Below are 14976 nucleotides of genomic sequence, written 5' to 3'. Positions count from 1 at the left end.
TACTCCATATGAAAAGAAAGTTACCAACTTCAACAAGTCACTTATGTTTCAGTTGATTGGTGCCAGAGCTAGTAACTTTCTTCTCGCACGGAAAGAATTTATGTTTGTGAAAGAAAAATTAATTCTTAGTGAAATAATACATCAGTAGATCAAACAAATATATAAATGAAAATTTATGCCAATGTAATACAAATTATTATTTTTAATAATAATGAGTAAAATTATCATCATTTCATTAACAAAAATTAATGTAATATTGTAACATATAGTAGTCAGATCGTGAATTGGCTACTAGTGAATCATGAAATTTCCGTGACCTTGACTTTTGGACAACTGCTACGGATCAAGAAGGGAAGAGAGTGTAAATATTGACCGACTGTTGTACCGTTTACGTTTGGAAACAGAATATTGTCCACGATTTGTGTAATATAAAAGGGTATTGTAATGAAGAAAAATGTTAAAAAATTTTCTTTCTAGAAAAACACGTTTTAAAATCATTTGATCATGTTTTGACTGGCAATTACACTCAATTTTTTGTTTATTACTTCATATATTTTCTTTGTTTTTATATAACTGTATTTATTTACTTTCCAATTTCAATTCGTATTTGTTTTCCCCTATTTATTTTTTCTCTTCCTAGATAACTGTATTTAACCATTAACTAATTTTATTTCTTTTTTGTTACGAATGTTTCTCTTACTCCTTAACTAAGTATTATATTGAACGAAAAGGATTTATAATAAGCTAACACATTAACTCGACTATGACTAATTATAAATAATTTTGTTTAATCATTTAATGTTTTTAATTTTTTATTATCTCTTCATTTTGTTTGACTCTTTATCTAGGTTTTGCATTTGTTTATTATGTTTAAATTTGTATGAAATTCATTATTTTTAATTAATTGTTAATTGAGGCTCCCGGGGAATGAAATTTTCGACAACTTGGGGATCTATTTATATACATATGTACACTAGCAAGAAAGTGTGAGGTTACAGCTTACAGTTGTTTATTAGATACTTTATACATCTAATTAACATTCTTAAGATATACAAATAAATCGAATATTGTACATAAAATATTTTTGTAACGCGTATAAATATCTGAATATGTCAGTAAAATTTAAGAATATGTCAATAAAATTTAAGAGTTGTTTTTTTTCTTTTCCTGCTTTGCTTGTATTCCCTTTATATAATCATACGTTATAAGTCGAAGTATGAGATATAACAGTTCCAAGTGTCTATTCAGTGTACATTACAAATGTAGAAAGTTGTCAGGGCACCTGTATCGTTAAACATATACCTACAATTAGTTTCGTGTTGCTAAAATATTTCAAGTACCATCCGTGGAAATGATTGAAATTTATTGTTAAAATATTTTCTTTAACTGATGCGTTTGATAGAATCCCATATGATATACCTACAAGGATGAGTTTCTTATAGTTATCAGCTTTACCGACTTTGGTAGTGCAGTTGACTCTAGTCTCTAGAATTACCTTTCTTAAACGAAGAGGTCACTAAAAAGCCACTGATTATTACGAAGTCGGTACTTCAGATTCTATGACACCACTTCTCTAAGGTAAAACATCTATGCTTATCTCGTCCGTATATCCTATATCTTGACGGTGCTTCTGCTATTATATCCCGCGATTATTTGAAAATTATGCTATACATTGATTTTTAATTTTGAATTTGTATACGATTAAATAGAAGACAAATAATTTATTAAAGTGAAATTCTAAAAAAATAATTTAATTACTAACATGTTCTGTTATTATATTAATAAACAAATAATTTATGTATTTCCATGTTAAGTTCTTTACCAACGAAGGATTTAATAAAGTAGCATTTTTCTTAATTGTTTTTATTTATCCATCGAAACTTAAAATTCCAAATAACATTGATATAACAAAACGATACTATCTTTACTTATTCTCATTGAAATACAGATTGGAAAATGCTAATCTAGAGACTTTTCTTCCATACGTCTTTCACGTGGCTTCGGTAGAACCTAAGTATTTTTGAATACTTTTAAGAAGGTTAAGTTCGTTATGTATCGATTATTGAACAAATATTAATTGTTTAGAGATACTAGATATTTCTTTCGCTGTAATTTATAAACAAAACATGGTGGTACGTTTCTTATTATATTATTTATGCAATCTATTTCTTTAATTCTTTTACTATTGAGTTATCCTGAATATGCGAATTATTGTGTCAATACGATCAATAGTATGCTAAAATATGTGATATTTTATCAGTAAACAATAACTTATTGCAAAATTTTGTTTTGTAAATATTAAACAGTATTAATTGATATCTTTTTAGACTAAGAAGACCAAAGTGGCAACAAGAGGAGTGAAACAGATTGTGGAGGAAAATAGAACAACTTTAAGTTTTTATCGTAATATGATTATTGGAGTATTAGGAATATACTTTAGTATCATGATGTTATTCTTTGAATTTACAACATCCTCAATAGTAAGTTCTTTATTTATATCGCAACTAGATAAGTTAACATCAGAGTATAGTACTGCTAAAAATAATGCTTGTCATTATATGATATATAATAATTGCAGATTTTAACCGTATTTTCTGGAATTGTATATATAGGAAGTTATCAATTTATGAAATTCATAGGACAAGCAACGTATTCAGAAACTGGACAATTGTTGGATGGTGGCATTGATCTTAACATGGAAGGTGGTATAGCAGAGTAAATATCGCAAATTATATTAATAGAGGTTCAAAATAATGTAACATGTTTATTATATTCCAAATCATATTTGTTACATATAATTACTTCTTTGCTTTGTTTCAGACATGTAAAGGATTTAATTATATTAACCTCAGGAGTACAAGTACTTTCTCTTATATCAAATTATTTTTGGTGGTTATGGCTCGTTGTAAGTATATTTAATAAAATACACAATTTAAATATAAAACAGTACATTATGTTGTCATAAATTATAAAAATTTTTAAATAACTTTTTTTCATTTTTTACCTATACGGTATACTTAAATAGATTATGAAACTTTTACACTACATTGTTACAGTTACCATTGACAGAAGGGTGGATACTATGGAAACGAATATTAGCACCATGGTTTTTTGCACCTGGTCTTGAACAACCTGAGATTAGCGAGAAGAAACAACGAAAGTTAGAAAAGAAGATGGCTAGACGACATTAATGTTTTCCTTAGACATACAAACGCATTTTTAATATTTAAAAATTTCACGGGAACGGGATAGACATCGACAAGATTATAAAATCTTCGTTTCAGCTTGCATTGTTCTGTACATTTTTCTATGTTTACCATGAGACTATTGCCTTTTACACAAATTTTTATATAAACCATAAAATCAATTTCTTGGAAATGAAAAATATTTATTAAAGTTATTGTATTAATTTCTATAACTGTTTTTTAGTATTCAGAAAAGAAAGTTTATAATGAAAATATTAATATAAAAATAAATTTTATAATTTTTAACGTTTATCTATACTATTTTCCATTTATTTAATCTCTAATGTAATATATTATAAAGTTTGTTATTTTCTCTGATAACATACATAAAAATTGCTTTTACAAGAACTTAAAATGTAAATATGCAAAACATGGAGTTTTATATGTACATATATACAAGTTTTCACATGTGTGTTAACGTGTATTTATAAAAAACGAATTACATTCGTTATATGGACAACATTATTCTACATGTAAACAGACAATATAAATTAAATACTCTTATTTGGCTTTGTTTCATTTTAAATATAATACTAAATGGAATGTGCTGATCACCATTTTCCAATCTGCATTATAAATCTCATTACACAATCTCAAAGTGCATCACAATTAAATTGAAATACAATAACCCACATGTTAAAATTGGCCCATAGTATGCATGTTAGTTATAATTACAATTATATGTTTTCAGTAACGTAAACTTTATGTTTGTATCAGTTGTTGTAATTTATTGAATTTCAGGATCCACTAACGAATTGTGGGGCAAATTAAAATTTTTATTTAAATAATACTGAATATTATTTAATAAACACTATTGCTATATACCATAATAATATTATTTGGAAAGTACTTTTCAATCCTATTTGAATTTCTGCAATGAAACTATAATGGGATAAATTGCTGTTGGTAAACTCAAGTAGTTTACAATTTAAGGAATATCTACATCTAAGCCTTTCTTTCTTCTATAATCATGTTCTGACTGATATCCGGGTGGATGATTATGATCATGTACACCTGTAGGCATAAATCTTTCTGCAATAACTGCACATTTACCTTTACATCCACGATGTTGTTCTGCGCATCGATAATGAGACCTATTTAAACCTTCCGAGCGAGATGTCAAATTATAAACATAGCCCTCGTGTACTAATTGTGGTCGCCCTCGCGCAGATAGTCTGTAAATTACTGGTTCAACAACTGCAATTTAAAGTACACCACGTCAAATCTTCATATACGTTAATTTAATTACAAAATTTCAATTTTACAATATTGTTAAAGCAGCCTTTATATTTATAAATTCTTCACCTTGTTGTGGAGGGTCATCTTTTGAAGTCTGTGCATTGCTTAACTTGCTTGAATCTTCTTCGTGATCTTTATCATTGCTTTTTACAATAGGAATATTATTATCTTCTTTTTCATGCATGGAATCACCTATGTCTTTGTTCATTAAAAACAAAACTTCTTGGTTATCCTCGTCTACTTCTTCGTTTGATAAATCATGAATATTTTCAGAAACTGACAATGTATCGCGTCTTTTCTTCTTGGCATTCTTTCTCATTATATCGCGAGACCTTTTTCTTCTATCTATGGTTCCGACATCTTTGTACATTTTATTTATTGTACTTAAATGCGATTGTCTAACACTTTGAGTGTTAGAATCAATACTTAGTTGACTGTCACAATTAGAAAATGTTTTTGTGCTATTTGAGTTTTCAGTTGCAAGTCCTCTAATTTGCAATGTTTGTGCCACTTTTAAGAAAGTAGATAAATCTTCTTGTTTAATATTAATCTCACCTTGATACATGAATTTCAGCAATGATTCAATTTCAGTATACTTCATGTCTTTAAGAATAATTACTGGATGTTGACATGGATTTTCCTATAAAATAATTCTAAGAGATTTTTATCTGAGCAATCGTAACTTATAGATATATTCATCACATAAAATACTAATTTCTATACCTTGAATATATTTTTAAAATATGGGCTGCACACTGAAAGAACCAGCTTATGTGCCTGTAATAACTGACCCTCTACGGCAAGTGTGACATCGACTAGATCGTTTTCAGTGAGATGACTTAAAAAGCCAGATGTCAAATTACTAGAGAAGTTGTTCCATTTCAAGGAGAACTGGTCGGACAGCGAAGTGTTTGCCATTTTTATCTGTAAAAAGTAGAAATTTTATAACAACAAATTTTAATGAAATTGCATGATAAAAATGTCCAAATGCAGTATTAAAAATTTAATTACTACAAGTTCAATTTTGTATTATGAAAAGATTGTTTGTTTATACAATTCTCGAGAAAACTTAATTCATTTCGACTTTTGACAAAAATGATATATTATTACATTTACATGTTTGAAATATTCAAAAATCGACTATAGTACGTACAAAAAATGTTTGTAGATATCAAAGAATGTAAAGCTTGGTAATATTATACTACGTTACGCGTTATGAATCATACCATCGTGACAAACACCGAAGGATCGTGATTCAAAAATTTTCGAATTGATAATTCAAAGACACTATATATGTACATATATAAAGTGTACTGGACATGTTATCAGTAACTTTAAAACCACTGCTTGCTTTAGAATCCAAAGTTTTAAGAAACATACCGTCTGTATGGAAAACAATAAAAGAGATAATTTGTATTCAAAACGAATTTATCCTCTACACGTATGCAAGGCATACTTTTTATGCGAAACAATTTTGTTAAGAAATTCTTACGGTAACATCAAATTTCTCACATACACGATCATGCAACATACATAAACAATATTTGTGAACTATTACAATTCTAGAATAATTACAAGTCGTAGACCAAATCGATTGTATTAAAGGAAATTGAAATCGTACCTATATTAACTGTAGGTTTACATGTTATTTAAAATTTTGAGTTGTATTTAAATGTTTATTTCTTTAGTTACTAGCTTTGAAGACGTCAATTGATTATAAATTCTTATAATTTTGTATGAATAACAGGAACATTGTATTTTTCGTTAAATCCAAATTATAAACTGCCAATAAATTTTTATCGATTTTGGAAATTCAAGGAATTTATATTTTAACTATTGGCAGTTGTCTCACATTGGCTTCTTTCACGATCATATTTTATAGTGAAGTTAGCAGCGTATGAATGCACATTTTTGTTGCTGACAGTGTGTTGGGTTCATGTAGATTTCTTTTACGTGTCTAACCAAGCCACGTCAAAATATTTATTTCATACAATGGTGAGTGCAATGTTCGCTTTGGTGCAACGATTTCGTTCAATAATATTATTGAATACTATTCTTTTTGTATATTTAACACATTATGTATCTTACCTTGTTGTAGATTGTAATATTGTTCGAGTTCACACAAGTGTTTTTTACTTTGAGTTCCACATGTTTAAGAATTACTTGAGATTACATTGTAGTTCATATATATATATGCGAATGACAAATCTTATATGTTTTGTATAAACATAAAATTCAAAATAATATTGTTTGCTTATGAAACTTATTATAAAATTTAAGAAAAAAAACTAGCAATTAAATTTTTCTGTTCTAATATTTAAAGACCAAATTTTATAATTTGTGAATGTTTTATAACAGAAATATAAAACATTGATTCTTTCCAATCAGTTACAAAGTAGTTTGTATGTCCATTTTTGTAACTGAATTTCTACTTTGTGCGATGCAAGCTGAAACCTAAAACAATTTAAATTTATTTTGCACTCAATTAGTAGATTGAGCTATATACATACCTGTCTTTCAAAAACAAGTTTATAATTTTTACTTTTAAACATTCAAAAGAATATAATTTAAATGTTATTTTGATTGTCATAATACCTCTTTGGTAAAGATTAATGCAAAAGTATAAACTTGTAATGACAAGTACATTAACAAATCAATATATGTACATTTTTTGAATTTAAAATTAATCTTGTTTTTTTATTTGATTCAGACGGAAATTGCATCTATGACAAGATATGTCTCACCTATAAACCCTGCAATTTTTCCATTACTAGCAGTGGTATTATTAGGGATTGGAATATTCTTCACAGCCTGGTTCTTTGTATATGAAGTCACTAGCACAAAATTTACAAGGGATATGTTCAAAGAATTGTTAATCTCTTTAGTAGCAGCAATATTTTCTGGATTTGGTGTATTATTCTTACTTCTTTGGGTTGGCATTTATGTATAGGTATGTCATTTAACAAATATTTAAGAAACAAAAATATTAGTAAACCATGTTTTTGCATATATGTTATAGTTTTTCTGTGTATTTGTTTCAGATTAATCTTATCAATGAGAAAAATAAATTTTACAACCATATGTATTAGCATTTAAATAATTACATAACAATTCTACATTGCATGAGAATAAAAACAATGTATTTTTACTAAAATGTGCAATATCATGATTTGTTTATACATTTATCACACAGTAAATAAGTATTTATATTTCTTAATATCTACAAATGCTACTTTAGTTACATTATTTTTTTATAATATGAAAAGAATTAAATTTAAAAGTATGCTCTTACAGAAATATTTTGAGTATATTGCATTTAGAAATATAATTTGGTTAAACAAAGACGTTTAGTCTAACTGTAATTCTTAAACCTTTGTTTATTCTTTCACATATATCTGTATAACATTTTTTGTTTCATTTTATGTAAAAAAGCTTCATTTCTGATTTCTTTTGTTACAAAAAAAAAAAAAAAAAAAAAGAAAAAAAAAAAAGAAAAGAAAAAAGAAGTATACAATATGAAACAAAAATATGCTAACACATAGTATTCAATCTATAAGGAATACTTTCTAGACTTGCGATGATAATTCCTTCCTTTTTCAATGTATTTATATGCCTCTATTTAATATAAGATTTTCATAAATCATTTTGAATACATCATTTGTAATAAAATAAAATATTAAATAGCGCAACTTTATAAAAATTAAATATATTATTTAACCAGCCAGTCCTGCTTTTTGGCGACAGCGTTGCATGAGTGCTCTGAGCATGAATTGCCTGCGCGAGAGTTGCCGTACTTGCTTTAGGAACGCATCCAAATCTATGATACCGCAACGTAAACCTTCACCAAGATAGTATATAGCGTCCTCTGTAGCAGCCTCTTCTGCAAACGCATTCAACATCCTGTAATCAATTAAGGAATAATGTGCGTTATTAAAGAAATTAACGAAGACACCATTTTCTAAATGCTTACTGTTTGTAAAGCGGTGCGATCGTGGTAACAGCTTCGTCAACATCTATCGACTGATTGTCGGATAGCTTTGAAATTTCTTTTTCTAATTCAGCCTCTTTATCTTGAAGTATATTTATATTCTTTTCGAGTTCGGCTTTCTCTCTTTTTAGTTTATCAAACAAAATATTAAGATGGTCGGATCCACTCGTAAGTTCTTGTTGTGTTCGACGTAATGTTTCTAGTTCAGCTAACAATTGCGAGAATTGTTCTTTGAGCCTCCGTCTTAATTTGTCTTCCACTGCTGATAATAAAGATGCTCTAATATGTTCTTCTGTAATTGTGCCTGATCCACCAGCAGTACCAGGTATCGTCGGAGACTTATAAATCATAAAAAAGTGATAGGTATTCCAATAGAAAATAATACGTTTCATTTATTAAAATTTTTAACTCACTGGCTGTGTTGTTGAAGGATATGGAAAAGAACTATATCCTTGTGTTGGATAATTTGAAGCAGTTCCACCATAAGATCCATAACCTTGATATGGAAATCTAGAGGATGCCGTAGGCATATATGGAGGATATACATTACTTTTACCGGTATATTGAGAATTTTGCAGATATGGTGGAAAATTAGAACCAGGTATACGAGATCCACTTCCTGTATTTCCAAGCACATGCATGAAAGCTGTACAAGTTTTCATTTGTTAGTATTGGAATTTAACAAAATAATTACAATTTAGATTATCTTACGTTGTACAGGATAAGGTGTAGAACTTGATTGGGTGTCTTGTCGCTGTTTAGCATAAACAGGAGGTTGTTCCCCAAAGGTCACAATCATTATTTGTATTAGACTGAGTAAGTCGGATGAGTGCTGAACGTACAATAAATTTATAGTTGTTAAAAAGATGTTATAGAATACTAAACAATAAAATGTACACATAGGTATATTTCTATAATGCAAATTACTTACTGGTAGCCAATCGTGAAGGTAAGGTAAATAAATCTTTCCATTATGATCAACAAACATGCTGATTTTAATTTTCATGTCAGCAGTGGGCTTAACATAACACATTGGTGCATTATTTGGATGTGTATCCATAAGCCATATACATACAGGAATATTGTAACAAGTACCTGAACATGTATTGAAATATAACTTATCTTTATCATATAATTTTTTACAATTATCATTATTTTCACAGAGAAAGGTAGATTATGTTACCTTTATAAGACACAGGTATTGTTCCTTGTAAATTGAATAGTTCTTTACACGATCCATCATTAAATACTGGTATAGAACAATACATAAATGAAATAAATAAACAAATTCATATTAGTGTTAATAGAAGTTCTTTCAAAATATGCATTGAATGATGTATAAAAGTATTAGAGAAATGTGAACTAAAGCATGTTAGCAAGTACTTACTAAACGAATCTACTTCGCATTGCAAATTTCTGTAAAGATTCAGAACGCTAATGACATGTTTTCTCGTAATGTCTGGATTTTGATACTAGAAAATAAAATGCCTTGTACATCATGATGTTATTAAAAGATCTATGTTCAACATAAATATCGATAAAACTCTGATTGCGCACATACGGAAGAAATACATACTTTTGATAAACCTTGCCTCATCTTTCCTTCATCTAGAGGTGTCATCTTCACCATTTAACCTGGTGTTTTAATACGATTCACCGTAGAAAAAATGAAAGATAAAAGTTTTTATTCCATACACGAATATTCTTCTATTAATATTAAGCGTCCGGTTGAAACTTGTTATAAGTTCTTCGTGAGTCAATCAATCGATCAATTATATTTTGTTTTCTTTCTGGATGCGTAGAAACTTCAAATCTATGTTTTCACTGTTATCCGTACATAACCGTGAAACGATAACATCGGTCTGCTTTAATTGTTATATATTTCTCGATTCACAAATGAATGTACCAATTACGTTCACTGATTCATCTGTCATTTAAGATACTTTGAAGCATGCCTTTACATGCCCTAAAGCACTTGAAGATTATAAATACCACAATTTTTGCTGACAACTTAGAATCAGAGAATAAGGAAATCTATTGAAAGCAATTGGTGACACACATGACTACTACTGTGTGCGTAGTGCTGCCACTGATTGGCGCGCATTTTAAGCGAAGACACGTTAAAATAAAATTCGGTTTAATTAATCATGAGGAAAGTCTGAGTAAAATATTTAAGAATAAACGAAAAGGGAAATGAGATAGTTGTAACCGTTCCATTATCATTTTGTCTATTTTTGTTGTAGAAACTCGAATAAAAATTGTAACCATCAAGTGAATATTTTAAAATCTAAAATTGCGATTAGTGTAATTTTTAATAAATGGTGATGTTTAATTGTGGTAGAATCGAAGCTTTTTCATTTTAATATGCATCGAATTGTCGGTGACAGATGTGACAAAGAAACAACTTTTATTTTATTTTTTGTTGTTATAGAAATCGCTTATCTCAGTATCATAATGGGTTACTCCAGAAAACGGGTAACTATATTATACTAACTATTCAATCCATTTTAAAGATTTTTAAATGCCATATAAATGAATTATATTTGAAGAGTATTTATAGGTTGGTGAAAGTGACGCCCAGCAATGCAATGGGGATGTTTGTTAATTAGTAAGAATTGATTTACAGAATATTCTTTCTTGCTATATATAAAGGATGGTATTTATTTCAAATAATTCAAATATAAATTTTATTGTTAATAAAATTTATGATAATGATATAATGTACAACTATTAACTACAATGAAAGATTTTGGTGTGGTACATTTCTAATAAATTATTATTATTATTATCATTATTGCTTTAATATGCTTATGATAAATTTATTGAAATAGATAATCATTTGCCACATGCATACTAGTCAATATATTTTTATAGACTGTGAGTTGATACGCTACATATTTCAGGGTGATATCTGGTAGCTTATAATTAATTTGCATTGTATGAGTTAGTGTGCATAATTCAATCTCTCTTGTAATACTTTTCGAAGATAGTGCCGTACAAATATACATACTTTGGTCAACACTTTCGGATGATGTTAGTCTGCGTTCATGAATGAACAAGTATTGAGAAATGAGGGGAATAGACAGGTATATCAAGAGTATCTCGATTTCTCTGCATTTAACGATTGAATGTCAAGAGTGATAAGGTATGCACAGGAGAATTATTCATTGATAATGCTTAAAATTGTTATACTTCTCATTATACTTTCGTGAGAATATTACTTGCGGATTGGTGAGGTTTTTTCATTCAAAATAATCTAAATAGCATAGTGTTTCAACTTATTTTCAGGTAAACCTCACCAGTAGTGTGAACAAGTTTGTTGTTTCTAAATGGGTGACATACAAGTGACATTGACAGTAATTGCAAACTGTTAGACAAAAATTAAATTTGATTTTATGTGTAAAAATAATTTCTAATTATATCGTTCCAGATATAGAGTGTGTAATAATTGTTGCGGTATTGATATATTTGGATTTTCAATACCCGAATGCATTATCGACATTTTTGGAAATAGATCCACTTAATCGATGCAATGAATACATCATGCGTGAGTTCACATCAGTTTGTCTTGCCATTTGAGACACAGATGCTTGCAGATTTAAGTAAAGAGAATGGTAAAGTACCGAGGGTAATCAAATGGTATGTAATGGGGATGATTCCGTAGTAGCCTTGAGCAGTCAATTGATGTTGATTTCTCATTATAGTAAATTTAAACGATTAGTATGCTGTAAATGGTTTGGAAATTTGGTAATGTCAAGGTTTGTCAATAGAATTTAATGAACTAGAAAGTATCATTGAGATGACAACGGTTTTTGATAATTCAGGAGCACTCATAAGTAACAATGTAGTAAATTACATTGTTAGAAAGAATTACAAAATTAATACCTAAAGACAAACCATTTATTATATTTTTGCGATATATTAAAGTATATATCCGTTTAAATGACTGAGTAGTATTTAACACATTTAGTACGTATGTATACTTCGGATGGTCTTAAAGAGAAGATAAATCATAGAAAATGCGTAAAAAAATTGCTTCTTCAATCTTGCGTCAGTGAAGATTGAAAGCGACGAAGAAAATGAAGCAATACATATGAACGATTCAAGGTAAAGTAATTTAACAACTTGTATATGCAAGTGTACATATTCTTTGTAAACTTATCTTATAGATTGGGTTCGTATTTCGCACAAAGCAAGGAAAACAACAAAGATTCTAAACCATAAAAACCAGAAAAAAGAGTGATGCTTATGAAAATAGCTGTTTAAAAAAAAATTTATACCGTGTACGTTATTACAACACCGATATAAGTGACCTTGCATGTACGTACAAGTTACAAGAGCTTCGAAAGTTTTATATTTGTGAATTTTTTTATTGATCAATACATTACGGTATATCGTAACATTAAATTAACAAAATGAACTTTGTATAGACCGTGATTTGCCAAAATTTAATTTTCAGACTCTGTTTTCTCTTTTGTTTCGTTATTTTCGGACGTGTTTCTATTCTTTTCATCGGACTTTGACTCTTTCTCCGACTTCTTTTCTTTACTGGACTTCTTTTCGCTTTTTTCCTTATCAGCTTTATCACCGTCACTCTTCTTTCCATTGTCCGATTTATCTTTACTCCTTCTTTCCTTATCCTTATCTCTAGACTTCTCAGAATACTTTGATTTCGAGGATCTGGACTTAGACTTGGATCTAGATCGTCTGGACTTTGATTTTGAGCGTTTACTGCGAGATCTTGATCGGCTTCGTCGCCGTGGGGACCTTTTTTTGCGATCTTTCGATCTGGATCTTGATCTACGAGATCGAGAACGCCGGGACCGAGAACGAGAACGATGCCGACCACGAGAACTGCTTCTCCTGCGCGACGGAGACTTTCGCCTGCGTTCTTTGGAACGGGAACGTTTCGATCGAGATCTTGATCTTCGCCGATGACGCGAACGTGAACGTCTATGACGGGAACGTGATCTTTTGCGCGATCTGGATCGTCTACTGCGCCCCCTTGATCTCGAGCGAGACTTTCGGCTGCGAGAACCGCTACGACTTCGTTTATCCTTTGACAACATACCAATCATAGGATCTATCGCTGCCGATATTAAATTGTGGGCTTCTTTCACTCGGGACATAGCCTCTTCAATTTCTTTCTGCGCTGCTTCGTTACTCTTCGCTTCTGGTTTAGCTATCGCTTGCGTCGAATGGTAAATTTTAATGGGCCTGTCCATAAGCATTTTTCCATTAAATAATAACGCAGACACTACAGTTGCTTGTTCCGATAGCTCTACCAGTGCATAATGTTCAGAGTCGGAATCTCTAGTACACATACGTAGATATTTAACTTCGACATTGTTAGTACTGAAGAAGTCTAATAGTTGGTCCGTTGTCATGGAAGGATCTAAGTTAGCAAGGACCAACGTTCTCCTAATTTCCTCTATCCTTCTGCTATCCAAGTGACCGGGTAAATGTGGATAAGGTGGCAAACCGTTCGATTCCAGTTTTGGATCTATAGTAGTGATGACATGATTTGGTGGAATTCCTTCGATGGCATTTACAAAATTTGGCGGTAGTTTAGGTTCAGAAGGATAGAGACCTAAGGAAATATATAGACGATAGAAAATATAGTTTACAACAGAATTATAACATTGGTAAAAACAAATATTAAACATGATTTTAGAAAAATTATTTCATTATTAGTACCTACCCGGAACAACCGTGCCATTATTTGTGAGTTCGAGGGCTCTTTGTTCGTCCGGAATGTCTCCATTCTGATAAGGGATTACGATCAGTGCACGATCAATGAAAACAGTATTTGTCATGTGCTGGGCAACCGCGACGCATCCTTGATCATGGAATTTTATGTAGCAAATACGAGACTGGACGGGTACCGCGACATCCCGTATAGTAGGATACAATCTGATATCCTCTATTTTTCCGAGGTACCCGAACAAGGTTTGCATTTGATCTTTAGTCGCTTGAGGCGCAATATTAGTTACCTGCACCACTTTCGTCGATCCAACCGCCATTCTTTCTACGATTTTCTGTGACTTTCCTCAATTAGAGGGCCTCAAAGTAGAGGAGTACGAACTGTCTGCTACGGGAGCATTTTTTGACACAAAATATGGCCGCTGATTGTGCCCGCCATCTGTTAGTAGTACTACGGAAGAAAAAGAATTACGTTTTATCTTGGACTTGCTAGAGGGTTTCAAGTCGTTGAACAGGTGCTGGATAGCCTTAATTATACTTAATGTAGCATCAATGAATGTAGATACGCGTAATTGTTCTTATTCAATTACTTTTCTCTCTTGAACAAATAATTATGGAACTTGAAACGAAACGAGATTCGAACATAAGAAATTTTATACTTTGAATTATGAATAAATTATTATGATTCAGAGATAATTATTCAATGTAGTGACCGATAAAAAATTTGTCAGTTTGTCGGTGGGTCACGGTGTGCAAAGACTTCCGATTGGTAAAACGTGAGTCATTATGCCAATTGAAAGT

General features: G+C 30.3%; 5 protein-coding genes and 1 long non-coding RNA gene across 22 annotated transcripts; 3 read left to right on the top strand and 3 right to left on the bottom strand.

Annotated features, from left to right (window-relative positions):
* The first annotated feature begins 1204 nt into the window (after positions 1 to 1204).
* On the top strand, positions 1205 to 3113 carry LOC143148310 (transmembrane protein 208). Its single transcript, XM_076314547.1, has 6 exons — positions 1205 to 1578; positions 1949 to 2132; positions 2328 to 2480; positions 2640 to 2715; positions 2821 to 2905; positions 3057 to 3113. The coding sequence occupies exons 2-4, from the start codon at positions 2127 to 2129 to the stop codon at positions 2709 to 2711; spliced, it is 231 nt and encodes a 76-aa protein (XP_076170662.1). The 5' UTR covers positions 1205 to 1578; positions 1949 to 2126; the 3' UTR covers positions 2712 to 2715; positions 2821 to 2905; positions 3057 to 3113.
* LOC143148307 (uncharacterized) lies at positions 2685 to 6614 on the bottom strand. Of its 8 annotated transcripts, XM_076314538.1 has the most exons (5): positions 5711 to 5847; positions 5208 to 5408; positions 4551 to 5124; positions 4299 to 4442; positions 2685 to 3132 (listed from the first exon to the last, which is right to left on the bottom strand). In XM_076314538.1, exons 1-5 carry the CDS (start codon positions 5783 to 5785, stop codon positions 3038 to 3040), a joined length of 1089 nt encoding a protein of 362 aa, XP_076170653.1. In that variant the 5' UTR covers positions 5786 to 5847; the 3' UTR covers positions 2685 to 3037. The 8 variants fall into 8 exon arrangements, with proteins under 8 accessions (XP_076170653.1, XP_076170654.1, XP_076170652.1 ...); XM_076314539.1 differs by lacking the exons at positions 2685 to 3132; positions 5711 to 5847 and adding an exon at positions 5977 to 6034 and having other exon boundaries at positions 3573 to 4442; XM_076314537.1 differs by lacking the exon at positions 2685 to 3132 and having other exon boundaries at positions 3573 to 4442.
* Kud (oligosaccharyltransferase subunit 5 kud) lies at positions 6373 to 7638 on the top strand. The gene is made up of 3 exons (XM_076314545.1): positions 6373 to 6479; positions 7195 to 7434; positions 7526 to 7638. Exons 1-2 carry the CDS (start codon positions 6477 to 6479, stop codon positions 7432 to 7434), a joined length of 243 nt encoding a protein of 80 aa, XP_076170660.1. The 5' UTR covers positions 6373 to 6476; the 3' UTR covers positions 7526 to 7638.
* Positions 7639 to 8025: 387 nt separating this feature from the next.
* On the bottom strand, positions 8026 to 10529 carry Tsg101 (tumor susceptibility gene 101). Its single transcript, XM_076314111.1, has 8 exons — positions 10049 to 10529; positions 9860 to 9944; positions 9656 to 9721; positions 9404 to 9567; positions 9184 to 9304; positions 8886 to 9118; positions 8455 to 8810; positions 8026 to 8384 (listed from the first exon to the last, which is right to left on the bottom strand). The coding sequence occupies exons 1-8, from the start codon at positions 10100 to 10102 to the stop codon at positions 8198 to 8200; spliced, it is 1266 nt and encodes a 421-aa protein (XP_076170226.1). The 5' UTR covers positions 10103 to 10529; the 3' UTR covers positions 8026 to 8197.
* Positions 10196 to 13315, top strand: LOC143148147 (uncharacterized). 9 transcript variants are annotated; one of them, XR_012992417.1, is made up of 7 exons: positions 10196 to 10947; positions 11033 to 11080; positions 11376 to 11617; positions 11761 to 11828; positions 11903 to 12111; positions 12177 to 12579; positions 12642 to 13315. It is a non-coding gene; the product is annotated as an uncharacterized LOC143148147 (long non-coding RNA). The 9 variants fall into 9 exon arrangements; XR_012992413.1 differs by having other exon boundaries at positions 11376 to 11828; XR_012992414.1 differs by having other exon boundaries at positions 10370 to 10947; positions 11761 to 12111.
* Srp54 (splicing regulatory protein 54) lies at positions 12355 to 14876 on the bottom strand. Of its 2 annotated transcripts, XM_076314110.1 has the most exons (3): positions 14466 to 14876; positions 14174 to 14237; positions 12355 to 14062 (listed from the first exon to the last, which is right to left on the bottom strand). In XM_076314110.1, the coding sequence occupies exons 1-3, from the start codon at positions 14493 to 14495 to the stop codon at positions 12921 to 12923; spliced, it is 1236 nt and encodes a 411-aa protein (XP_076170225.1). In that variant the 5' UTR covers positions 14496 to 14876; the 3' UTR covers positions 12355 to 12920. The 2 variants fall into 2 exon arrangements, with proteins under 2 accessions (XP_076170225.1, XP_076170224.1); XM_076314109.1 differs by having other exon boundaries at positions 14174 to 14864.
* Between the last annotated feature and the right edge of the window lie 100 nt (positions 14877 to 14976).

Source organism: Ptiloglossa arizonensis, chromosome 6 (assembly GCF_051014685.1).
Source record: "Ptiloglossa arizonensis isolate GNS036 chromosome 6, iyPtiAriz1_principal, whole genome shotgun sequence".
NCBI lineage: Eukaryota > Metazoa > Arthropoda > Insecta > Hymenoptera > Colletidae > Ptiloglossa > Ptiloglossa arizonensis.
Note: the sequence above shows the minus strand (reverse complement) of the source record. Positions and strands in the feature narration are given on the sequence as shown.

Bases quoted from the DNA above. Each gene is read 5' to 3' on its own strand.
- Tsg101 (XM_076314111.1), bottom strand. From the start codon at position 10,102: ATGGTGAAGATGACACCTCTAGATGAAGGAAAGATGAGGCAAGGTTTA. The intron at 9,568-9,655 runs GTAACATAATCT...ATACATGTTCAG, and splicing joins AATACCTGTGTCTTATAAAG to GTACTTGTTACAATATTCCT. The intron at 8,811-8,885 runs GTGAGTTAAAAA...ATGATTTATAAG, and splicing joins ATCCTTCAACAACACAGCCA to TCTCCGACGATACCTGGTAC.
- LOC143148310 (XM_076314547.1), top strand. The intron at 2,481-2,639 runs GTAAGTTCTTTA...TGAAATTCATAG, and splicing joins AATTTACAACATCCTCAATA to GACAAGCAACGTATTCAGAA.
- Srp54 (XM_076314109.1), bottom strand. From the start codon at position 14,495: ATGGCGGTTGGATCGACGAAAGTGGTGCAGGTAACTAATATTGCGCCT. The intron at 14,063-14,173 runs GTAGGTACTAAT...ATATTTCCTTAG, and splicing joins TAATGGCACGGTTGTTCCGG to GTCTCTATCCTTCTGAACCT.
- LOC143148307 (XM_076314537.1), bottom strand. From the start codon at position 5,785: ATGTACATATATAGTGTCTTTGAATTATCAATTCGAAAATTTTTGAAT. The intron at 5,409-5,710 runs GTATGATTCATA...TACTTTTTACAG, and splicing joins CTTCGGTGTTTGTCACGATG to ATAAAAATGGCAAACACTTC. The intron at 4,443-4,550 runs GTGAAGAATTTA...TTTAAATTGCAG, and splicing joins AGATGACCCTCCACAACAAG to TTGTTGAACCAGTAATTTAC.